The sequence below is a fragment of the Condylura cristata genome, unplaced genomic scaffold (assembly GCF_000260355.1).
Source record: "Condylura cristata isolate star-nosed mole 26May11 unplaced genomic scaffold, ConCri1.0 scaffold00001, whole genome shotgun sequence".
Taxonomy (NCBI): domain Eukaryota; kingdom Metazoa; phylum Chordata; class Mammalia; order Eulipotyphla; family Talpidae; genus Condylura; species Condylura cristata.
In genome coordinates, this window is record NW_004567102.1 from 18,182,734 (window position 1) to 18,210,512 (window position 27,779).

General features: G+C 33.6%; 1 protein-coding gene across 1 annotated transcript in view; it reads left to right on the forward strand.

Annotated features, from left to right (window-relative positions):
* TINAG (tubulointerstitial nephritis antigen) overlaps positions 1–27,779 on the forward strand; it is a 70,600-nt gene that overhangs the window by 1,136 nt on the left and 41,685 nt on the right. The window contains exons 2-5 of the mRNA XM_004673581.2: positions 8,008–8,071; positions 8,999–9,088; positions 13,747–13,861; positions 21,201–21,324. Coding sequence (XP_004673638.1) covers positions 8,008–8,071; positions 8,999–9,088; positions 13,747–13,861; positions 21,201–21,324 — 393 coding nt within the window. The remainder of the gene's footprint in view (positions 1–8,007; positions 8,072–8,998; positions 9,089–13,746; positions 13,862–21,200; positions 21,325–27,779) is intronic.

The following is a 27,779-nucleotide window of genomic DNA, read 5'->3' on the forward strand; positions in this document are numbered from 1 at the left end:
AGGCCAGAGATGCGGAGGGTGAGAGGATTCACCAGAGACAGAGTGGGAAGCAGAAGAACAGGCAGATCAGCGAAGTACACTGCTGAGGGGAGCAGCGGGCGGGTCAGGAGAGGTCTGCCACATCATGTGGATCTCCTCCAGGGCAGGCGGGGATCGAACTCATGCAGAAGTGGCTTAAGCTTCTTAGTGCTGGGCTTTAACCCGCTGCACCACCAAGGAGGGCCTACCCATGTATATTTTTGTTTTGCCAATCTGGAATTTTTTTTAACTATTAAAAACAAAAAAGAGGGTCATATTCAGTATTGCTAATAATGTAGATAAACAAGTAATTCATAAGGCAAGTAGTTAAATTTATTGGTTTAATTATGGGATGGTATTGATTTTGAGAAATTGCTATTAAGATTTAGAACAAATACTTACCTGGCAGGGGAGATACCATGATCACGAAGATTTAGAACAAAACAAATAAAAACCTCAACTTCTACACTTATTTTATTTTTCTGTCACTGATCACATAAAATTTCTTCATTGAAATTAAGTCTTGATAGTTTTGTCACACTACTATAAAAGGTTATGTGACAGAAGAAAATTTGGCGTTAAACTTCCCATAGAACTGTCATTTATCCTAGACCTTGGTCTTTACCAGTAAAGAGCTCAGTCAGCTTTTGTTTTTCTTTTCCTAAAATGTAGTGAATACATAGTAGGGGTGGGAGATTTACTGTTGATCAACAGTTAGTCACTGGTATTCCTAATGTTCTAGGTATCATGCTTAGAGCAACATTAGAAAAAAGAAAGATCAAATCTTATCTCATTAAGTGACAATTAAATGACAATTAAGTTGGGTGGGAGAGGATGTGGAAAATTGCAAGTTGTGATGAGTTCTCCAAAGGAAACATTTAAGGTGCTATGGGAAATTGTACTATAATAAAACAGTAATGTATAAAATAATACAGAACATTAGCCTGGTGGGGACGGGCTTGGGCCAATAAGGACAGACTTTTTAGCTAATAGTTGAGGAGTGAGAAGTGAACTGACCTGAAGAAGAGATGAGAGGGAGGTATTGTAGATATGTGAGATAGGAGCATGGCATGGTTCAGGAACAAGGAGGCCACCATTTCTGGGGCATACTGATGAGGGGAGGCTTGAGGGTGACATGCTATGAGGTTTGAGAGGTGAGTAGAAGTCATATACATGCCAAGATTGATCAGACATATTAAGGCTTTCAGAGTTGATTCTCTTAGGAGAATGCATCAAAAATTGTTAAGTATAATTAGGAATGGTTTCATGGGTGTTGAGTCTCAATACCACAAGTTAAAGCTGTAGTGTTTTTGATGTGCTAAAATGTATGTGAGCTTTCCTTCTCTGAGACATAAAGCCCATTTTGGAAAGTAATTGCTACTTCTTCAATGTCGATTTTTGCTTGAAAGCTAGTATTTTGCTACGACTTTAATTTAGGGTCAGGTTTTAGGTAGAACTTATGTTCCAGGTGTAGTCTTTATTCCATTTATTATGGAGGGGAGCAATTAATCATTTTAGTTAGCAGCAAAAAGTTCACATTAGACTATAATTGCTCTTATGAAAGTAATTCTTTTGTTTTATCTTGGTTATGAAATTAGCTGGTTGAAAGAAAAGGTACTATACAAAATTAGCTAAAAAAGAAACTGGTATAGAACTTACACAGATTTTTTTTTTTTTTTGCCTGTCTAAAGTAGCTTTCTCTTATTAGCTATGTTTTTCATTTACTAATCTAGTGAATGCTTTTTTAATTATCTACTTATATAGAATTGTTTCATTCATTTTTACTACATCTATTCCAAAGCCAGTGACTAAAAATTATGTATCTTGTTATAGAGAATAACAAAAATATTCCTTTTATAAAAACTGAAAGTAGAACATGTTCCTTTTTTTTTTTTAAACCTGTGACTTAAATCTACAGTAGCATGAGGATTAAATAATAAAAGTTGCTTTTACATTATTTGGAAGTAGGATATATCAATGTATCCCTCTTCCTTTGTGTTTCGTTTCATCTCTAATTTAACTTCCAAGATTTCAAATGTCAGATACAGAAAACAAATGATAGAATTTGAAATAGAACCAGAGTGGACTTTGAAGACAGAAATCTTGGTGTTGTTCTTGCAAGAGTCTAACACTAAGTCGCCAGCCAGAACAGACCTCAGCTGATTGATTACTTATGTGAGCTGACCTGAAGGTGAGAAAACAAAAAGATATTGAAGATCTGAGAGTGAAGAGCTTGTTGGTAAACTGTTATGCCACAGGCACATTTGAATTGATAAAAGCTATCCATCCGCTCATTTAAAAGTCCTTATCTGCATATTAATGGAGATAAATCACAGTACAAATTCTTACATACATGCAGATGGTTACAAAAATGTGTATTAACAAGTTGACATAAGGTAAATGCAACTTTGATACATTTCAAGAAGTTTTAAGGCCCTGTTCATTTAGATAAACACACATCTACCTTGCATGAAAAACTTCCTGGAAATACATATGATAATACCAGAAAGATAGGATTCTATTACCCTTATAGGGGCTGTCAGGAAATGAGAAACTCTCTTGCTTGGTGGCTGAACACAAATTCTTTTAGAGTTAATCTTCTACCAGGTCTAAAAGGAAGTTTTTGACCTTAAGAGATGCATATAAACTGTAGGATATAAGAATGGGATATAGGTTTTAAAATATTTTAGTTAATGGGCCCTCCCTGGTGGCGCAGCAGGTTAAAGCACAGCACTAAGAGGATGAAGCCACTTCAGCATGAGTTTGATCCCCGCCTGCCTGGGAGGTGGGAGGTGACCACATGGCGCTTCAGACCTCTCCTGCCCCCACCCCCCACCTCCCTCAGCAGTGTACTTCCTAGATCTGTCTGTTCTGCTCCCTGCTCTGTCTCTGGTAAATTCTCTCACCGTCCCACACCTCTGGCTTGTACCCCAGTTCTGTATACAAAAAAAAAAAAAAAAAACTTAAAAAAATATATTTTAGCTAAATTGATATAAATTGAGTACTATAATTTGAGCAGTAAGAAATAGTTACTTATAAACATGATGCTGATTAACAAGCTACTGATTTTACCAATGAAAGTCCATTTCCTGTTTTCATAATGCTGGTATTCTAGTGTTCACCAAAAGATGGACAGTAGAAGTACTTGGAGCAGCTCTCTTGGAGTCTGGCCTCCAACCTCCAGTGGAATTCTGGGGTAAAGAAAGGAACTGACTTCCCTAAAGTGAGATTTGAGACAGCACAGATGATAACATATTATGATAAATTATTTAAACATACTTTATACATACATGATAACATATTATGATAAAGTATTTAAAAACAAACATTATATTACTATCTTTTCTCAATTCAACAGAAGAATGATTTTACTTTCCAAATATCTGATCTGCTTGATTTTACATGAATGGAATTAATGTTATAAAATTCCCTTAATTTCAATAGTCATGGCAGGTTTTGTTTTGATCATGATGCTATATGGTTAATTCTCAGATGATTTATGCATATTTCATTGAGAAAATAAAACCACCAGGAAGAGCCTTTTATATCTCCATTATCATAGCTTTCATGATAGTAATATAAATTACTATTTATATTAAGTCAATTCCTTCTTTTGAACATTTTCTCTTGCCTTTTTTTTGTTTTTTTAGCTGCTTTACAATTTTTTGTTAAATACTTTCTAAATTCAATTGCACTAACATAAGTATATCATTTGCATTTAATTTTAATAAATACTGTTTTTAATAGGCTTTTGCAATAAAAAGGAGACAGTTTGAAAACATGCAATGCCTAAAATACACTAAAGATAATTCCCATATATTTGATATTTTAAGGATTTCTGTTTGGTTTTATTGAATTAATCATATTCAATTTGTTAAATTTGTTTGCAAATATGAAAATTGAGAAATGAATCAGTATATACAGCCACAGTATAACTGTGGAGTACTGAACAACAATATATAAAGCATCTGATCCATAAGAGAGATGATGGAAGAATTTGAATGATAGAATTGTTTTTTTCCCACTAAATTGACACACTGAATGATATAATTGGTTTTTCCCCACTAAATTCAACACACTTGTGAAATCATCTGAAGATTACCAAAACTCCTTTCCTAAGTTTGATTTATAACCATCCTTGGTCATTAGTGACTTAATCTGTATTGCCCAGGTCTTACTGGACATTTCCAAGTGAATGTAAAGGCTTTGACTTAATCTACAGGTAGAGAAGATGAAATCTATAGGTATAAATGTTGTTACTGAGTTTCTATGGAATCATCTAAAATATTATTTTTCTCATCTTTTCACCATCTTTGCCCTTGTGATTGAATTCCTTTTCCTTTCCTCCTTCTTCCTTTCTCTTTTCAATCCTTTTTCTACCTCCTTCCTTCCTTCCCTTCCTCCATCTCTCTTCTTTCCTTCCTTCTTCCTCCTCTTCCTCTCCACACCCCATTTCCCTCCAAGTACCAATTTCCTGCTTCTTTCTTTTTCTTTCTTTCTTTTTCCTTTCTTCCCTCCCTTTTTCCCTTCCTTTTTCCATCTCTCCCTCCCTCCTTCCTTCCTTCCTTCTATATATCAATTTCTATAATGAGGTTGTATAGCCCCTGCACCTCAAAAAGTCCTCCTTTGACTCCACTAATTTAACCATCTACTGTTCCTTTCACTTTTCCCTCTGATGGCAAAATTTATGAAAAATTTTGCTTTCTGGCTTCCAGATCTTTCATCAACCCATTTCTAGAGGATGTCACTCTATATCTCACCCAATTCTATCTTGGTAGGTTATGGAGAATTCTACTTCATCAATACAATATTCAGATGTCTGTTTTCCCTTTTCTTGACCTCACAGCAAGGTTGTACACAGTTGACCACTGCCATGCTTATAAATACTTTATTCTCTTGTTTTTAGGACACCACCTTCTCTTGGATTTTCTACTCTCCCTGAAAGATGCACAATAAAAGAGGCCCACTTTTTTACAATTTCCCTTTCTGAATGTTTGTCAACCAAAATGTTTTCAGCTCATTTCTGGACCACTTTCTCTTATCTATATACACTCTTATGTGAATTCTTAATAAGTATTCAGACAAGAAATAGTACAGCACTGTTTCAAAGTTATGTTCCAGCCTAAACTTAACTCTGGATTTCTGTAACCTACTCTAGTTGAAATTCTCCATTATGAAATCCAATTTAGATTTGATCTAAATATATAAAGGGCAAAGCAGAACTCTTGATTTTTTTGCTACAAGCTGTTCCTTATTCCAGTAATAGCTTACCACCCCTCTATTGCTCAAGTCAAAACCCAAGCATCCTGATTCCTCTTTCCTCACTCCCAAACTTAATTTTTGAGCATGTCCCATTTGCTAACCTCCAAATCACATCCATCTACTTCTCTACATTCTCATCATCATCAAGCAAACCCTTCATTCTTCTGGGAACCCTTAAACAGTCAAAACAATGAGCGTGATAAAACCAGAGATTAAGGTAGAGACAGGGTAAAGTTTTGCAGACCATAAGAAGTGTGATTTTTCTCCTAAACTTAATAGGGGAAAATGGAGGATTTTAATCAAAGAATGACCCAAACTAGAGGTTGAAAGGCCCTACTTCCATGTGGGATTATGAGGAATACATAGGAGTCAAGAAGGATTATAGGCAAAGACTGGTCTCTGCATTCTCTACAGGGCAATACTCCATTTTGTCAATAACTTGATGAGGTTCTTATGTAGCTTATTATAGTTTTTGATCGAGAGGACTACTTTCAAATGAGATTACAATGAACTTGGTTTCTTATTGCCAACTCTAACTTGAAGTTAAGGATGGTCTAGAAATGGAATTTTTTCTGATACTAGAGTAGGTACTAATGATTTGGACCAGACATGGTAATAGCATTCTCTTGACTTCAAAATACTTGCTAGGGTCAGAGAAGGGACTTTTTTTTTTTTTTGCATCATTCTTCATTTTGTGCATTTTTTCATCTCAGTTATAATCCCCGTGGACTTTCTACCACCAATTCACTGGTGTGCCATCACTGTAGTCCCATGCACTCTTCTCACCCCAGTTTTGATCCTAGTCCCCTTTCCACCCCATAAAAGGCCTCTGGTTTATAGTGTTAGTTGTTTTTGTTTTTACATTATTACATTTTCTTCTCTCCCTCTTTTTTGTTTTTCCTTCTGATTCCTTATGCTTCTGCTTTGAGTGAAACTATTTGGAGTTTTTCTTTTTCTTTCAGCTTATATCACTAAGCATGATCTATTCCAACTCCATCCATGTTGATGCAAAAAGCATGAGCTTATCTTTTTGATCGCCAAATAATATTCCATCAAACAGTTATCCTTTCTCTGATCTGTACCCTAGCAAGCAATTTTGAAGTCAAGAGAATGCCATTACCATGTCTAGTCCAAATAATTAGTACTTAATCTAGTGTCATCCTTTTTAATCCAATCATCTATTTTTGGGCATTTGGGTTAATTCTAATTCTTCCCTATTGTATATAGTGCAGCAGTAAACATGGGGGTGTTTCTCCAACATGCTAATCTCATAGTCATAAAAGATAATTGTATATTTAATTCTTTAGGACTATGAGATTGGGATGCTGGAGAAGCAAGATGGAATATGATTAAAGAATCAGCTTTGATTTTTGATCCACTCTCCCTTCTAAAATAGTCAAGAAAGTATTTACATTTTCTTTGAATGAAAACTTAGATCTCTGTTGCTCCTTGGTCAAAAAAGCTCTAGGAGCTCTTTAATTGCAAACAGTGTACATTCAATTTCTAAGTGTTTAATCTTGAATATAAATAAAATCCTGAAATTGATTTAAAGTTACATCTTTTCCTAAGTTTGCTAGAGCAAGGAGTCTGTGATATAGAAGAGAGTTGGTTTCCTATGCGTTCTAATGATTGTGAATTGTTAAAAATCCACAGGAAAGAGATGCATAGATGCAAATGCATAAAGGTTTTAGAATCATTTGCCAAAATACTGAACTATGAAAGTCGTGTACATGAGGAAAGGGGTAATTGTGAAATATTCCCTATGAATTTTTGAAAAATTAAAGAATAGCAATTTAGTGGATTTTTAAAGAGATTTTTCAGCTAGTAGTTAAACCATGTCTTTTGGTATACTTCTTAAAAATCTGATTTTCCTTATGACTTTATGAATGAAAAGTTAGGATTTACTTTGCTTAATTAGGGCACATTTATGTGATTTAGCATCACATATTTCTGTAAAAAAAAAAAAGTTCCCACCTGATAAGGTATTGAATTTTGATACTTCTGCTAATTCAGTGTAAATTTTAAAATTTTGTAAACTGTATTTTGAAAGGGATTTAATTTGTAACCAGGCTATTATTTTGACAATACTTTATGATGCTATGATCGTTTACCAATGTTGTTGTTGTTTGAATAGTTTGTATAACTTGGAAATTAAATATTTTACAAAAAAGTTAGCAATTAATTTTAGTTAGTAGCTGAGAAACATTTGGATTGGAACTCAAGGAGTTACAATCTTCATTGATTTCATAAATTTTTTTTTCTGATAAAATCCTGAAGGAAAAACAGAATTTATTGTTATAAATTGAATTCAGTGATATGTTAGTCCAATGCTTGAAGCCACTTTTTTCAGTCATAAGCAATTAATTATTCATTTATGAGATTTTTTAATATGAATTATTGTAAATTGGTACAAACACTATTTCATTGCTTACCTATTTAAACACACTGTCTTTTGACTGTAGTTAGGGATTAATTCTTGATATCAAGTTTTCATACTTTACAAATCCTTTCTGTTGGAGCGTAGCATAGTGTGAAAGCAAAAACACATGAAAAATGCTCTAAGAATGTGATATATAAACTTTGACTCAAACTAAATGTGGTTTGTTTCATCAGTTTGGTAACAAATATTTTTGTATATTGAAAGTATATACAATTCAGGTTACTTCTTATGTTAGTTTACTTTTTTATTGCATTTGACTTTTCCTTTATTATATGTTATGTTGGCAGGTTGCTTCAGAAATGATCAACTTTATGAAGAAGGATCAGTAATTAAAGAAAACTGCAACTTCTGGTAATGAACTTACTGCAACAGTGAATTTTAACATTTATGTAATGTTTTTAAAATATAAGGGATATTTGTTTGACATGTACATGTAAATATAGGCAGAATATAAATATGTTTTAAATCACATATTTGTAGCTTTTTTTTTTTTTTTTAAAGATTTTATTTATTTGTACATACAGAACTTGGGTACAGGCCAGAGGCTCAGGGGTGGTGAGAGGCTTCACCAGAGACAGAGTGGGGAGCAGAATAGTCAGATCGATGAAGTACACTGCTGAGGGGAGCAGCGGGCGGGTCAGGAGAGGTCTGCCGCGCCATGTGGTCACCTCCGGGGCAGGCGGGAATCGAACTCATGCGGAAGTGGCTTTAGCTTCTCAGTGTAGTGCTTTAACCCTCTGTGCCACCAGGGAGGGCCCATATTTGTAGCTTTTTAAAAGACCATTACAGTGTAATGAATATTGTAGCATTGTAGTGCGAACATATATTTTAATGCTTGTCTCTGATGTTCAAGACAGTAAACCTTCATTACACAGCAGCAGTGCTTTAAATATACTTCTAAATTATAAACATTCTGTATACTACAAGGAAATGACATTTCTGTGAACATAAAAACCACATATAACAATTGTCTGCCATGAAAGAATTATCCTGTAGAAAGTTTTCAAATGCAAAAGCAATGTATCTATTTTCTAAATGATCTTATGTTTCAAACTTCAATCAATCCATGGTCATTTCATTTTCTGATTGCCTGGAGTAGAAAAGAGCAGCAAATCCAGTGGTCATTAATGTATGCATTATGATTAATTGATTCAAATAATCATATGGCTAACCTTAATCAAAAGTGTATACTGTGCCTTACTGATGTACAGCTCTGGTTTCTGATTTTGTAAATGTACTCCATCAAGGCTGACCACCTTTGTGTTTTCATATCTGCAGCACATGTTCAGGACAGCAGTGGAAGTGTTCCCAGCATGTGTGCCTTGTTCAACCGGAAATAATTGAATGGGTCAATAAAGGAGACTATGGGTGAGAGACGTTTTGCATTTTTAGGCTATATGGAACTCTTTGTTACTTCTCAGGTTTTTTGTTTGTTTGTTTGTTTTTAAAGATTTATTTATTCATACAGAACTGGGGTACAGGTCAGAGATGCGGAGGGTGAGAGGATTCACCAGAGAAACACAGCGGAGAGCAGGACAGGCAGATCCATGAAGTACACTGCTGAGGGGAGCAGCGGGCAGGCCAGGAGAGGTCTGCCACTCCATGTGGTCACCTCTGGGGCAGGCGGGGATCGAACTCATGCGGAAGTGCCTTTAGCTTCTTAGTGCTGTGCTTTAACCCTCTGCGCCACAAGGGAGGGCCATTCCTCAGGTTTGAAACAATGTATTTCCAAAATGGACTTCTAAAATGGTCAGTTTAAAAAAAAATGTGTAAGAGGAAAATGGACAAGGAAAGAGAAAGTCATCTACATTTGTATACATAAGGTGAACTTTAAATAATTAAAATTTTAAATTAAAAATAAAGGAGAAATAAAGAGTGTGGTTTTAATTGGGGAAGAGCAGTTTCATGGTGTGAATGAGGAGTCAAGGGGGCTCCCCTTTGGATAATTATTCAACATAATTAGGATGCCCATAAATTTATTTATTCACTTTTACCATTTTTCCCTCTATAGCTACCCTGTCCCAGTCAATCACATGCTCAGCTGTACTAGACAGAATTTGTCCTTAAGTGGGTGGCATTTTATCTTGATAATCTCCCGAGTAACCAGTCCTTGTAGACAGTTTCACTGACATGACTGCTGTCTAACTAGTGTCATTTATCCTTGACTCAAAGGACAGGGCAAAGCATTTTGCTCGTAAACTAAAGATAGGGATGAGTGACATTTAACCATTGAAAAGAACTCTAATGCTCCTCAATGGACTAATAAATTAGATGACTTCTCCACTTACATAGAGGGAATATAGATATAGGTGCTAACAGATTTTTCTTTACTGAACTGAAACAAAGAAGGATCGGTGGACTATGTCTGCCTAAAGATTTTTCACTGATCAATCTTCATATGACTTTGATAACATTTTCCACATTCTGAAAATGACTTTACAGAAGATTTCTTGCCAGCCAACTTTAAAAGTGAGATAGTCCTGAAAGGCATTTTTTACATTACATAAGATATATGTTTCCTACGGCAATGGGGACAGAGAATTTCAGTATACCCAAAGCATTTTCCTGGAAAACAGAAATATAGAAAGTCACATTTATTGGCATTAATGTTTGCACATCTTTCTCCATTATTCTTTGTGTGTAATTTTAACCAGTATTTTATATGATAATGCCATGAAATTTTAACTATTTCTAGGGAAAGCTAATTACAAATTTCTGTGGTTAAGTGATATTTCGGTGGTTAAATCATTAAAGGAAAATAAGAGTATGTGTCATCATGAGACATTATTGAATCAGGCTCTTGAAAGACTTCAAATGTTTGACCTAACAAGCACACAATTCCAAGAAGCCATAATAAAACAACCATCATTACCATTGTCCCAGAATCCATCAGAAAACATATCTAAAGCAGTGAGGAAAGAAAGCTTATGTGAAAGTACAAGCACTGTTGGGAATCTTGCCTTCGTGAAAGGAAGAGTTTTCTTTTCATTATTTATTTTGAGAGCTCTCCAGGACTTTTTAAGAGGCAGTGGACTTTGCCTTTGAATAGTGGACGTTAGATGATGTTAAAGTAATAAAAAGTGACGTACCATTGGAGCTAAAGGAAACATACACAAATGAGAAAAAAAAAAGACAAAGTAGGAAGAAATGGAGCAAAACTAAAGTTATATATCAAGGGAAAGGAGGAAGTCCTTCAATTTTATACAAAGTTCTAATTTTCAGATCTTTTCTGTTCTTTATGTTTTAATTATGTAAAAATAGAATCATATTATATTTAATATTTGTTAAGTGCTTGTTAAAATAGCTTACAATATATGACCTTTTCCTTGAAGTGTTCATTTCTCCCACGTTGACAGTATTTTAGATCCAAATGCTTAATTGTTTTAGATAACCTATTTCAGTGTTTATTTATTCCCTTCATTAGTTTAATGCAGTCAATTAATATGAACAAAATATGTGTTCTACTGTAGCATTACTGAGAATAACATAAGTAAATATATCTGTATTACAGGAATTTACCATTTACCTGAGGCATTAATATATGATTACTTTGTACAAGATTTCTAATGTTAAGGTGTACTATAAATGCCAAATTAGTAGCACAAATAATAGCCAGTAAGTAATGAAACAAAGGGAGATCAAAACTATTTTAGTTATGTGTGCTATGCAGCAAATACTTCAAAATCTTGTAGGTTAATACCACAGGGTTTCCATTTTTTCACATCAGCAATTTGTGATCAGCTTAGTTGAGACTTTCCTGTCTCTCCTAGGAATACTGTGTATCTACAGACAGCAGGATCCTCATTGGGGGTTGACTTACCTAAGGTGGCCTCACTTCCATGTCTGGAGTTGGGGGCTTGTTGTTGGTGGAGGGAGCCACATGTCCCAGTGACTAGTCTTAGCTTCCTCACGTAACGATGAGTTCTGATGAGGCATGAGCATACAAAGGCTTTACTGGAGGCCTGTGTATGGAAGTTGCACTGCATCCATTCCACTGGTCTTTATTGAATGCAACTCAACTCGAGGAAAGCCATATTCTCGGCTAGGGAAATAAAGCCCCTCTTGATGCAAATAATTTGTGGTCATTTTTAATCTAGAACACATTTCTATGCTGGGTTTTTATGAACCCAGAAATATAGTTTACTAGATATATTGCCCTTGATTTTAAACTCATTACTGAAAATCAGTATAACCCAAACTGAAATGATTTTTTTTTTAGCCTATTCTTGATTACTGGCATTCTCCATCCACTCTGTCGACCAAACCAAAAAATGTGAAGTGAATTTGAGTCTTCTTTATTTTCAGTCACTCTTCTCTTTAAATTCTCACATTCAAAATTTCTTTAATGCATGTCCTCCATTTCTTTATACTAGTGCATTTCTTTATCAAGCTTATTTTGAAACATGAGATTTTTGCCTTTTCCAGTAGGACAAAACACTAATCTGTTGTATTTTTATGGTTATCCTTCTAAAACAAATCTTTGCTTCTTCCATTCATTTATTAAAAATGCTCAGTGACACTCCACTGCATATAAAATGGAGTTATTTTCTTTAGCCTAAGCAGTCAAGTGCTTCTTTACTTCCTCATCTTTCACATTCTTTACACTTCCTCATTCCACTCATGTTTTAAGCATTTAATTTATCTGCTATTCCCTAAAAGTGCTACCTAATTTCAGAACTGCATGCTTTGCTCATAATTGCCTTCATTTAACACAAACACTTTCTTCTTTCATATATGACCATCAGATTCATTCTCTTCCAGTTTGAGCATGAAAATCATCTGCTATACAAAACAAACAAACAAGCAAGCAAACAAAACACACACACACACACACACACACACACGCAAAGAACACAATTCCTTCAGGCAGTGTTAGGTTTTAGTATTTTGTTCTGATCATTCTTTATCTCAGTGCTAATGCATGACATACACTGAGGCCAGTTCTGTCTTCATAGTCTGTAGATTATGAGCTCCTTGAGGGTAGAGAAATTTATTTCAGTGTTGGTGCTTACTTAAATAATACCATGATATAGTCAGGGTTTCCTTATTGAAATTCCTTGAGTGATGGAGGTTCCACTTTAAATTCGTAACTCAAAGTTCCTTAAAGTTTTCTGAATTAACAGATTTTATAAAAGAAAAGCATTACTCACTAGGCATATTGAAAATCACATCATACCTTGAATCATTTGCAAAAGACTATCACATAAGCAATTTTGTTGATAAACACAACAGGATAAAGTTTAGATTTGACTTAAGTACTGGAAATATATTGCCCTCAAGTTGTAGATAATTCAAACAAATAATGATTAAATTACTTTTATCTTTCTCATTTTTCATTTTATCATCTCTTAGAAATTTTGACTTTCCTTAAATTTTAATATGCTTTGAAAACAAAATTTCCCTTTATATATATGAAGAACACAGACTAGATCTCTAGAAAAAATATGTACTTTTTTATCTAATTTATATTTATGTTATTAATGCCATTGACCACTTAACTCATTTAATATATGATAGAATATTTAAAAAAATATTTCAGTGGAATGAATTAGTACTAATATAATCATCTTTTTTTCATGGGAACTTTTAACATAGTCATCTTTTCAGATATAAATTATAAATGAGATATTACTCTATTTAATCTGTAAGGAAGGTCCTATCCATTTAAACTTCTTTCTAAATGCATTTTAATAACATTTAAAGGAATTGCATATATTGACTTATTGTCACTTAATCCCTTTAGACTATGTTAAAATTATACAGTCTGAAATTTAGACTACATTGATAGTCTTACATTTCTCGTATGAGCCATTAAAATAATGAAACTGATTTAGGAAAACTGTCTCATATGGTTTACTATTAGAAAAAGCACTAATGTATGATTTACATAAAGAATAGCTAGCTTAACTTATAGTTCCCAGTTTTTGAAATTTGATGCTTCTTAATTTCTGATAAATACATGAAGATGTATTTGTAAAAGTGATTGCATAACCTGTACATATTTTTCTCTTTCATTTGTAAGGTAGATGGACAGCTCAGAACTATAGCCAATTTTGGGGAATGACTTTAGAAGAAGGTTTCAAGCATCGCCTTGGTACTTTGCCACCCAGCCCCATGCTTCTGAGTATGAATGAAATAAAAGTAAGTTATTCTCATTCTTGGGCTCATGCATGTGTGTATGTTGTACTTATGTGTTTATAGAGAAATTTAAAATAACCAAAATGAGTTTTGAGCTTTCAGTGATAACTTTATATAACTTTGTTATATAAATTTAAAAAAATTCCCAAAATGACTACATCCCTCAAAAATTTCATGTGAACTTTGAAAATTCACTATTATCATTTATATGTACTCTAAATATGTGTTTATTTACATTGCTAATGATTTCATAGAAATATATTTAGGTTATTGATAATTCAATGACTCAATGTTCAATAACTAACTAGCTATTTTTAGTAATTTTATTAGTCATCAAAGAGTCTTAGTCCTTCCTTCACTATTATCACATAGGAAGGAAATAAAGGCCAATAACAGTAGATATGTATACAATAATAAGTAAGGTTTGTCCTCAAAATTTCCACAAAGGGGGCCCTTCCTGGTAGCACAGCATGTAAATGCAGCACTAAAAAGCTAAAGGCATGTCAGCATGAATTTGATCCCCGGTCCCGGAGATGACCCACATGGTGTGGCAGACCTCTCCTGACAGGTCTGCTGCTCCCCGCAGCAGTGTACTTCATCTGTCAGTCTGTTCTGCTCCCCACTCTGTCTCTGATGAATCCTCTCACCACCCCTGCACCTTTGGCCTGTACCCTAGTTCTGTATGCATAAATGAATGAATGAATGAATGAATGAGTGAATGAATGAATAAATAAATGAATAAATAAATCCTTTAAAATCTTTGCTTTATACTATGTTATTAATTTTCCCTCAAAAATTATCTTAAATAAAGAGCATTCAAACTGCCAGTTATCACAAACTTCTTGCACTTAGGATTGTAGACTTACCATATGGTCTGTGGCATCTCTCAGATACATATTGTAGTTGAGACAGTGATAGTCAAGACCTATTTGATTACCTGAGCTAATAGCTCCCCAGCTGCAAAAGTGCAACCTCTTTCCTCTGCAATGAAGACATCAGGTCTTAGATGCATGGAAGCTCTCAGCTTCTTAAGCAAGCAAGCAGGGCTGGTGTTTGCTCTTAGATGAGTTAGAAATTCTCATGTCTCTCATTAGATGTTTAATGTGCTTTGTTAAATTATCATGAGTATTAGAAAAGTTAATAATAACTACATTTATTGAGTAGTTGTGTGTTTAACACTCTTCTTAGCAGTTTTTATACATTAGCTTATCTAATACTCATAATAGCTTGATATAGTAGGTACTTTTATCATCTACATTTGAAAGAAAAGAAGATTGAGATTGAGAGGAGTTAAGTCACATAGGGATTGAGAGAAGTGAAAAGTTATTACACAGTTACTTAAATTGTAAAGCCAAGACATCTTAAAAGGGCTGCCTCCAGCCCAAATAATTCCTAGTGTTACAATAGAATCAGTTAGTTTTGGCCAATTCAGGACTAAAATAGGAAAAAATCATGAAGAATCCTTTTAATCTTTAAGTAGAACTCATTTTCTAAAAACAACAGTTTCTATCTAAACATCTAAACTGTATCTTTTCTATATTCAGCAAGACATAAAATCTCCAGAGGTGTGGTTCAGATTCATGTTGTGTAGTGCCCTAACTGTATAGTCTGTATAATCAACAATTTTTTTTCCGTCAGTTTTCTTTCATTTTTGTCCTCATCTGTTAAAAAAAAAAAAGCTGCATTGTTTAAGAAAACAACAAATCACCTCTTCATAAAGATTGCTCTTTCTGTTGCTACTGAGAGCCCCAATCATGAAATAGTCATTTGGAAGTCTGTAAACATTACCTCTAGATTATTTTCAACATTTGTTTTATAACCTTTAATTTTTCACAACTTGTAATGTTTTATATTCAGGAGAAAATGGAAAATGGAGTACATTTCTTCCCCAACTTATCAGTTGCCATAGCATGAAAAATAATGTCGAATTCTAAATCATGTCTTGGCTGCTGAGGATTTGTTTGCATAAAAGTTACTGTGGTGATATTTAAATGAAAAATTTTAATGATCAGTATTTTGGGGAGAATTTAAATTACCTAGTGCTATAAATGAATATAAAACAGTAAGTGGCCAAGTATTTCCAGGAAAGTCATCAGGAAAATTCAGCTAATACTTAATAGTTCCATGACCTACTTATGAGGTAGGACAAGGAAATGACTTATTTCTAGGTCCCAGTAGGGTGAGAACTACAGGCTTGTAAAAAGGTTCTGAGTGTTGGAGTTTATCCTCGTATCTGCTTAGCTATAGGAAAAACAGAGATAAAACATGTACTTTTAGGATGAACATGAAGTCAACATGAACTGCTTTGAATTAGTAACTATAGGAAGAGGTAAAAAATGGGTAAATTGTTAGCCTGATGATTGCAAAGAAAAAACTCCACTACATCAAATTGCCTCTGAGCAGAGAAAATGGTTCTTCTTTTGTGGCTATGCTTCTGGATAACATCTTTTTTTCATAATTGCTTTTTTAAAACATTATTTTAAACCCAGAAAGCTGTTCATATCTACAGTTAGTATTGATGCCAACAGTGTAGGTGATTTTGCTGAGAAAATTTACTGTATCTTCACCTGTACAACATTTCCTTTTCCTGGACTTTATTTCCTGGGTGAAGTTAGAATTCATGAAATTCTTTATTGTAGGTGGGAAAGACAAGTTTGAATTTCTTGAAAAAACTCATCTCCTTTTTTAATGGTTTCCTGGCTTCTTTACTTAAAGTTCTATTCCTAGAATATTTGTCTGCTAAGTAGGACTTAGAGGAACATCTCTAGGTGTTGTACATCAAGTTCCTTGATCGTGTAAATACAAAAATCTGTTTAATCTATATGGGTTAGTTCAATTGAGACAAAATTTTGTAGAATGTGATTAGTATCACTGAGGAATTTAAAATATATTGATAGAGGAGATATAGAAAGAGGTAATTTGAAGCTTTTGGGGTTGTTCCTGACTGGGTCTAAGCAAAATTTTTTCTAGGTATAAGCAGAGTAGATAGGGGGGTGGGGAAGCAAGAAAGCAAACAAGCTGAGAAACTCTGCTTAGATCATGCAGTTTCTTGTAGATATACAAAAACTCCCTTTTTCTACTTTAGAATTATGTCAACAATGCTCCCTGATCAATCCATGCCTAATTATTCCCTGAAGATGTTATCTTAAAATCGTTCAAAGTAATGTCTTGATTGGACAGCTCTGTTCCAAATTGTTCTACACTAGAAATGTTAAGAGCACTTAGATGAATCAACCGTTTTCTGACAACCCATTGAAACTTTGTATGTTGTATGGAGAGATGCACAATAGGACTGATTGTGAGCAGATCTTCAGAAGAATTATAGCTCCCCAAAGGAACTTTAAATTCTACTCATTGATCTTTGAGTCTCCTTGCCACAAAACAGGTTGTGACATGATTTAAACCTTTTTACCCCCAATACTTCTCAACATTTATCCCATGGACTGCTAGGCTTGCAAGATTGGGAATCAACTGTGGTCAAAATGATGTGTTATACTTTCTTTTGAAGATTTATACTGTTCATTAGTAGTTTGAAGGTACCTTTGTGTTGACCTGCTGTTTGCTTAATTCATGAGATCAGAGAGACTTTTTTTTTATTATTTTTAATGATTGCTAACATTCTCCAGTATTTAGATTACATAGAACACACTTTAAAAAATAACCAGCATAAGTCAAAATATTGAGATAAGGGTGTTGAAAGGGGTAGCAGTGTATTCAGGAAATAGAACTTTCTCAGTGTCTCAGAAAGAAAACAATGGACACTGCTGATTATAATGAAATTCTTTATTATAGGTGACTTTGACTGAAGTTCTTTTCAGCCAGCAGCAACACCACTGTGGAAATCTGTTCAGATACATGTTTTGACCAGTGCATTCACCCACATGGAACAATTTCACAGTAGCTAGATGTGCTTGGATCTCAACCTAACTACCTGTTGCCTTAGTTTCCTACTCTGAAATGCTCAGAGCAGGCATACTTAGCTCACTAGAGTGGAAGAGTTCCATGAAATAGTAAACGAGAAGTGCTTAACACAAAACTTAGACTTCTGGAGACTAGACAAATGTTTTTATGTAATATAGCATATAAAGGATAAGACAAAGAAAAAAGGCTTATCCTATGGTGTATTTTTTGGAAAATTGTAGAATCCTGAATCAGGTATTTCAGTAAAGATTAAATTACCTAAAGCCTCATCATTCGGAACAATTTATTTTATAAAGTAAGGTGTAGTACTGAAATTTTTGGCCTGATGGAGTTTACATATTTCTGGTACAGCTGAAAGTTCTACTATGCTTCCAAATCAAATCAAATTACATCAAATTTGTTTCAATCAATTCATAAACTCTACCTGATTGTTTTTCCAGACATATTATCCAAGTATTTTTGAATATGGGAAATCACTTCAAGAAGCAACAGTTATATACCTAAATATTTTGAATGGAAAATAGTATTTTCAAACAGAAATTGGGAAATTAAGAGGCCATTACTTGAGCTAGTTAAAAAAGTGATTTTATACTTCTTAATGACTTCTCATGGAGAATAAAAAGAAATTTAAAGTTATTACAGGTAGGTGTCACATTTAAGGAGGTGTTATATGGAAACTATTCAACCATTAAGAAGCCTGATACAACACTTAAAGCCTTTAGATAGTCTATATTATATAACATCAGATTAATGTGTATTAATATGTTCTAAAATTTTCTTGTTAATCTCATAATTTACTCACACATGATCTTAGTCACCAAATGTAAAGAATTTTAGTGTTATATTGGCATTAGTGACAAAGAAAAATGTCTTATCCTATGTTTTATGGAAGTTAAATTGTAACAACATTTTGTGTATTTTATCATACAATAACCTTTAAAACTACTAAACACTGAGGTGAGAGGGTACATTTATTTAGTCATTCAGATAACATTATCATTGTCTAGATAACACAGTATTTGATTGACTGGATTCATTAATCATTATTTATAATAGGGTAAGTTTGGTTTTTCCTTTCTGAAATATCCTTTGGAAAAAAAATCAGTTTTTTTTTTTTGGAATTCTTATTTGTTAGGAATGAACCTTTTTGAATATGATTGAGTATAATAACCCATATGTCCTTTATAGACAAAAGCTCCTATAGATAACAAAACACTGACTAGAAAAATGATCAACACAGGTGTATAGATATATTCTTTATATTATATGGAACAAAGATAACCACTATTCCCATAAAATTGATGTTTACTTTCTACATGCTTGGACATAAGGCAAATTACATCAGGCTTTCAAAATAGAGTAAGAATTGATACTCAGCAGTGAGAAGGGACAGACCCATGATGTAGCCTGTATTTTCCTCAGATCATCTTAGAATCTTCTCATCTATGTCGGAAAAAAATCCAGACACAGAACAGGATGCCAGTTATTCTTGCTGTCTCTGAATTGAGGGCATAAAAACATTTACTTTGTTTCCTTGGGCCTTCTCTTTGCCTTTTATTTCTTTTCTCCCTTCTCAGAATGGAACATCAAACTCTTCAGTAAACTTTAGAAAATGTGAAGTGGCCTCACCTCTTAATTCAGCTGAATTTATGGCATACTGAATATCTCATCTCTTAAATAAGTTTTGGAGTTTTCAGTTTCATATTTCTGAACTGCTCAGAGTCTCATGAATAACACCATAATATAATTGAATATATTATATATTCAATATTATATATATAACACCATGGGCTGAATTGATCACTGCAGGACTAATATTGAAAAAGAAAGGTGAAGATGCATTTTGTTTTTCCATTGAGAAAATATTTGGGACTGTTGAAAGAAGAGTCTTGAGGTGACTGATTATATTGATGTATACTGTCTACTTTCTGGCCTCTCCAAACCTGGTTCTATCTAGTTTATATGTTCCATGAAGAAATTAGTTCTCTGATGCTTCACAATAAAAATGATATGAAATGAAATAAAATACACTGGGTCATGAATACTTAAAATTATGAGCATTATTTCTATTTCTTAGAACCTCATAGTGCAGTCATAGTTTACAAAAATTATTTTGAGCACTAAAATTATTTACTTTCAAAACCAGAGTTTCTTAGAACTGTTTGATTAAGCATCACTTGTAATTACCTATTAAATTCTCCATAATTAGATTTCTTAGGAACTCATTTTAGAACATTTCATAGTTCATCAATTTCTAGATGCACATTTTTTCCCCAGGTTTTTATGCTTCTGAAATTGGGATGCTTCTTATACTTGATGATATACTGGCTTTATATGGTGTTTCTCCAGCAATTTTAATGTCAGTCATTAAATATGCTGTCTTAGCTGTGATTAGGCTCACCTAGGAGTAGCAAACATCCAAAATGACAGTGGTTTAAATGACAAAGAAATTGATTTCTCACCAACAAATCTGGAGGTGGGTAATCCTGCACTAGAATTGTAATTGGTGTTGGACATTCAGGCTTCATTTACTTACAGTTTATTTTCTCATTCATAAAACAGAATGAATAATATTTGCCCTGATTATATTACATATAACTGTTGAGAGTATAAAAGGAAATACTGAATATTAAAACACTTTGTAAACTTTAAAACATTTTCAAAAGTATGTGCATGAGAATGTGTCAATGCATAAATAATAATACTAAAATGAACAATCCCTTATTTGGCTCAAATCCTGATTATTTACAGAAGCAAAAGTTGCACTCATTAGAAAAGCTTGGGGAAAAATATAATATGTTTTAGATTTTTTTTTTTGAGTAATATGAACAGAGCAAGGTTTTTAACATTTAATTTGCCTTTCTGAAAAGATGGCAGCTGAAATTGACCAGTCAGAACTTCAACATGGGCCCTTAAGACATGATATTGGGCATTTGGTATTCTATACTTCCTGAAGTCCTCAAGGGTTTTAGCAATAGTCCATCCCAGTTTTGTTTATCAGTTGTTGGTGTAAAATTGGTATTCCTTGGAGCACCATATATGTTAGTGCACAGTTGCCATAATTCCTATTAAAGAGTTGATATCTCTCCAAATGGGAGGGACATAAAAATCAACATTATTTCTGGGTTCACTTTTAAATAATGCCATATGGTCTTTGATAGAGTTGACCAAAACTGATTCAAGATGACAGAAATACTGACTGAAATTATTGCACTGTGTGGTAACTCAGAAGGGCTTTCTGTGTGTCCTTGTAACTTTGTATGATATTGAACTGTCATTTTTAAACATAGAATGCAGTAAAAATATTACATAACTGATACTTTCTTGGGATGTCATTCAGAAAAAAATGCATGTACAAAATAATTTAAAAGTAATTATAATTATAAAAAACCTGATACAGCTTCCTCTTCTTTTTCTTTAGTCTTCTTTGCCTGCAGAGACCGATCTTCCAGAGTTTTTTGTTGCTTCATATAAATGGCCTGGATGGACTCATGACCCACTGGATCAAAAAAATTGTGCTGCATCATGGGCATTTTCTACTGCAAGTAATAAACTCATTTTAGTTACTTCCTTATAAATTCTCCCTTTAACTTTAGAGTTTGTGACAACAATTAAAAGCTATTTAAATTTAAAATATCTAAATATTAACTTTTTGTCAATAAAAATACTATTTTAATTAGAGATAGCAACCTGGAGATTTTATAAAAATCCATTATCAGTCTGAAAATTTGTCTTTATTTTTAGGGTCTACTCTTAAGTAGAAAATGAGTCAAGAGAACTACAAAGAAAACATGCCAAAATTTATCCTATGAGAGTTAAGGCCAGATAATAATATGAAGTTCCTTCTCATTTGTAATATTATCTATAATCCTAACACAGAGCACACACACACACACACACACAATTCTCATGTATCTTTGTAATATTTGCACAGGAATGTTTAACTGTTAAACCAATTTTATGTAAGTAAGATTGTAGAGCTAATTAATATGAGACTAAATGACTTTTTCTCATTTTAGGTGAAAGTAAATATATAGATTCTGACTCTAAAGTGATATATAACTGATCTTTTAATATGAATAGTTTCCCAACTTGTCATTACTTCAGAACTATAAGGAATACTTCTTTTATATTAGATTGATTATAAATAAAGACATTAAATCCAGGTTAAATCTGTTTTGTTCTCTAAATTATTCCCAAGCAGTGTTGAGTACATCAGATAATGAAATAAAATCTATTATGATGCTATTGGCTACTATTTTGATAGTAACCAAACAAGTATCTCAACCATCCTTGAAATTTTGTAGACGATTCTAAAAGTGTACTCCAAGACTGTCTAAACACTGAAAACATTATCAAATAAGTTCGTTGACTCTTAGAGAAACCAACTCTGAATGATGACACTACCTGAGATGGGGCTATCTTTGTTTAAATCTTACAACTTCATAGTATCAGTTTATTCTAGAAATGATGCCTTTGGAAGAATCATAGTGTTGGCTAAGTTCATCTCATCTCTACGTGATGATCTGTTTGTGCCAGTGTCTACTTTGGCTATTTGGTGTATATCTTCAGTGTACTAGGAGATCTCTGAGATGTTTCAGATGACTGGGAGGGGATCTACTCATATAAGTCATTTGTCATTTGCTGTTCATATGGTTCACAACTCCAAGGTGAGAATAATCTTGCTTGAAATTTAAGTTAGACTGGTATTTCTGAAGATGTCTTAGGAAATACATTGGTGGTGAAATAGCATATTTAGCTGATTTGGATTGTTCATTCTGGTGTCCCTACGTCAAAGTTCATAGACGGCTTTTCCACAGGACTAAGTCTGGACTTGTCCTACCTACCTAGTTCATGAAAACACTAGAGTTTGCAACACTTTTGTGGTTTTGTATCAGTATGACAAATCAGGCTGATACTGTTCTTTTGGTACGTTAAGAAAAGAATAAACTAAGTTCTCTTAAAGATCTAAAAAGTATGTTAGGTAATGGTAGTGAACATAAAAATTATTATCTTTTAGTGAAGCTAAGGCTATAAAATGGAGTAAGTGAGAATTTAGAAATATACACACATATAATGAAATAGTTCGGTAGCCACATAAATTCAGGCAAGTTGTTAGAAGCTGAAGAGGTGAAGGCTTTTACCACAGTAGGAATGACACATGACATACAGCAAATTTGGAGACTGAATAAAGCAGACAAGGAAAATAGAGTATGTCTCAGAGGTAAAACCCAATAAATGTTATCCACATGAGAATGGGAAGCAATTTTTTGAATTGAATTGTTCTTAAATCTTTTGACCTTTTCTAAGTAATTCCAGTGAATTTGGATTAAACCTTCACTGAGATTTAGAACTATCTGTGTAAGAGTGACATACTGTATGCCATTAGAATGTAAAATACTTATATTTAGTTGAAATTGAAGATGCATGGGGCTGGAACAAACTTAAAGTTCACTTTATTCAAGTCTTTGGTTTTATAAAAGAGACAAATAGGAGAAGTGACTTACCTAAAGTCAAAGTCTGAGTCACTTTAGAAAAGACCAGACTTCTGACTCCTTAACTACAGTTCTTTACATATTGTAAAAATATTTTTAAAAAGTGACACTACCATCTAAAAAACATTTGATCTTGAACTCTTGCACTGAGAGTCAAAACCACAAATAATTTCTATTTTCTTGCATGAAATAGGGAATTTTCTCAATGATAGCAGAGGTAATATGTCTTTTGCTCCTATGAAACATATTCTAGCACAATAATAGCTGGGGGTTCAGAAGGAGGTAGGAAATTATAGTTCAGTACATATAGAACATCTAAAATATGCAAGCAATAGCATTACAGAATTCTACATATGCTAAAGTTACCAAAAACATGTATATATAGAACACATATGCAAATAAATTATTTAAAAATGAATCATTTCAGAATTTTTCTAAATTACTACCTTGAAGGGTTCCAATGTAAAGATATTTTAATGCACAAAAATTATAACTTGTAAGAAAATTGAATGGATAGAAGAACGACTGTAACTTTGTAACTATTACTTTGTAACTTTATTGTCTTTTTTTTTTTTTTTTTTAAAGATTTTATTGCCCAAATCAGACAGGCTGGTACCATACTGTGGAGGTAGAGTGGGAGGAGCAGGAACTCAAGTCTTATGTCAAAAGATAAAAAGTGTACAGCCTCATGAAGTGTAATTACTAAATGGTTATCGAAATTTCAAAGTACATTCATTTGACACAGAAATTAAACTACTTAGGGCCTCCCTGGTGGGGTAGGAGTTAAGTCTTACTTTTATCATGCTATCACTCATTTCTGAGTCCTGAGTTCAATCCCCTGACGTGGAGCTGACCCACATGGTGCAGCAGACTTCTCCTCTCTTGCCCTCACCATCCTCTCACCCCCCACCTCTAGCCTACACCCCAATCCTTGTATGCATAAATAAATAAAAATAAATCTTTAAAAACAAATTACAGCACTTAGATTTATTCTATACCAAATGATACTGTGCTAAATGCTATTTATTCACAGCAACATCTTTTATTATTAATTATTATTTTTTGTTATTTTACATCATTCTTCATTTTGTACATTTTTTTCATCCCAGTTTCATTGTTTGCTTTATATAAAAGGGATTAAACATCAAGGACAAGATTGTACCAGGTATCGAACAACAACAAAAATCTATGCCCTGTGAAATGACCATAGTTGCTAGGCAATAAAATAATAATACTACCCGAGAATTAGAGGAAAAGTTTGTCTAGCAATGTCTTAGCTACTCAGAATGGCATTGAGAGTTGTATTGTTACTTATCTTAATTATTATAAAAAATAATCTTTTTCTTAAATGATGAAATGGTTATGTTTCAGATTCAGTAACAATTATAAAATAAGGTCTACAAAGTATTCAGGTACCATTTTGTCTCCTCATTTTGAGATGGTGGCTGCCCAGAATTACACAAGTGGAGGAAATGGTTTGAGAAAGATGGTTGCAGAGTAAACAACAACAACAAAAAAAAAAAACCAGGAGCTTTCTTTGAAGATCCTTTTGTATAACTGCTGATTGTATTTATATAGATCTCTTAGGCCTTTCACTTTGGATGAAGGACAACATTTCATACCAAAGCCACCATGTATCCTGCAAAATAAAGTATAAGAATGAGACAATAAGCATTTACATAATAAGACCTATGTCTCCCTAGGCCAGAATCCAACAAGACAAAATGGTAGCACTTTTAATAAGTCTATGTCCTAAACCAAACCCATGTCTCTCAACCTGCCCCATACCTTGTATGTATTTATTTTTGTTCCACATCTCTTATGCTTCTTCACACTTTAGTTGTTTACTTCAACTTTATCATGCCAAGTCTGATGCTTATTGTATGTTCTTAGGTTTCATGCTCTGATTTTCCCCTCAGTTTTATTTACCAAGAACTTCCATAGATACTATTTTTAGATAATATCAATCACTGTCCTAGGAATAAGGTACATATCTCATTTAATCATCATAATAAACCATAAGCTTCAGACTATTGTTGTCCCCATCCTTAAGAGCTCTGACAAACACATCTGAGATAATACCAACCAGAAAAACTCCCCAAATCTGTCATCCAAATTAATCTGTGGGGGACTGTCATACAGGCGTGGAATGCGGACATGAGTCATCTTAACCCCCTTCAACTTCAACCCCCTTCAGAGGTGAAACTGATGTATCCTGGCCCAAGGCATCAGAAAAACAAAAGCAGGCATTCACCATTAATTACAGTGTTAGCATGAATTGTCTGGTGTGGCTCCAGGTCCTAAGTATACCAAGACAATCTTCTCAGCAGGATATTCCAAGGGTCATATATTATCTTCCAGAAGCTGCTCAAGGTCCAAATATTTCTTTTGGAATGTGCAGACTTTGAACACCCTACACTTATTGAATTAACTCTTTACTGAACAGATAACTTCTAGAACTCATGTCTCTCACAGCAGACTAATCAACTGTGCTATGTGAGTGTTCAGTGTCAGAGGTCCTAGAAAGATATGAATGTGTCATCAGAGTCAGTGCTGGAAGCAAGTGGGAAAGAAGGATTAAATGAGTCTCAGAGTTATGTGTGAGAAACAAAGTGTAGAGATTTTTCCAGTGATCAGACATGTACAATTTTATTTTAATGCCTGTTCATATTTCCCTTTGTTTAAAATATACTTTCTAAATTACCATATAAAATGATACAATTACAAATATATATATTTCTCTCTTAATGAAAATCATGCAAAATGTAATGTATCATTTTGCTGGAATTGTTTTAGCACTCAAACTAAGGTTCATATACTGTGAGCATACACATTTATACAAGAAATGACCTTTGACCATTCCCTGATTTTAACTATATTTTTACAAATTAAATTACAATGCTAATAAAGAAAAAACATTTAATATGATATGACCAATTTTTCTCACTGCTACTATATCAGGATAGTGGGATTAAAATTATAGCATATAGTTTTCTGCTATTGGTTGATTACTTTCACTAGTTTATTATTATTATTATTTTATTTTTTTTTAAGATTTATTTATTCATACAGAGCTGGGATAAAGGCCAGAGATGCGCAGGGTGAAAGGATTCACCAGAGACACAGTGGGGAGCAGAACAGGCAGATCAAGGAAGTACACTGCTGAGGGGAGCAGCGGGCAGGTCAGGAGAGGTCTGCCACGCCATGTGGATCTCCTCCAGGGCAGGCGGGGATCGAACTCATGAAGAAGTGGCTTAAGAAGCTTCTTAGTGCAGTGCTTTAACCCACTGTGCCACCAGGGAGGGCCCTCACTGGTTTATTATTTTATAGGGATAGAACTGTGCTGCTTTTTTGCTCATCATTGTACTTAGTAGAGAAAGGCATGGAATAATTAATAATCATTCTAGGGAATTATTTAAACAGAAGGATAGGTCGTTCAATTATAAATGATGATAGATAGGGAGGTAGGTAGATATATATAGTTCTCTTATTCTAGTGTTCTTATTCTGTATACATAGGTGCACTTCTTGGCGTGAGACTAAGAAATATATTTTAAGATTTTTCAGAGACAGTCAATAATTTACAGAACAATTTTTCTGCCTAACTCAAGGTGAAGTGTCTGTCTACTGAAATAAGATTATGATTATGGTTTTCAAGAATACTATGACTAACAGTACACTATGTGGCTTTTAAATATTTTTTGAGAGTTTCTTATTATATAGATTAGTTTAAGAATGTTCTTCTGGATAGTTAAATTAGATACCAATTTTAAATGAAGGCCTTAATTTATTTTAGATTATCTGAAAATATGGATGAATTTCCAATTTGTTATGATCAATTGTTCTCATTTCTTTAGTTTTGTCACATTCATTTAAAAAAAATGTATCTTTATTCATGACTGTATTGTCATGGATACATGTATTGGATATGACTACATACATTACTAAGGCGTTCTAGATGTTGGAGGCACAAATATAAGATATGGCTTTACCTTTAAGGAACTTCACTTGACAAATTTTCTTAATAATTCAGAAGTAAATGGAACTTGAAAAGAATTAGAAGCTAGAAAATCCTTAAAGTTGATAAACCAATTGAACAATACCAATATTGAACCAAAAATTATGCCTGAAAATGTCAATTGGCCTTAATTTTAAACTATAGTATTTTTTAAACTTATTTTAATTAATTTATTTTTTGCATCATTCTTCATTTTGTGCATTTTTTCATCTTAGTTGCAATCTCCACAGACTTCCCACCACCTCTTCACCTGTGTGCCATCATCATAGTCCTGTGGACTCTTCCCACCCCAGTTTTAATCCTAATCTCCTTTCTCCCCCCATAAAATGTCTCTGATTTAGAGTTGTTCATTATTAAATTTTTACTTTATTCAATTGCTTTTATTTTCCCTTGATCCCTTATATGCCACATCTTTTAATCGTCATCTTTTTTTTTTTTTTTTTTTGGCATTTGGGTTCAGAAGACGGCATACGAGATGTCGAGCAGTG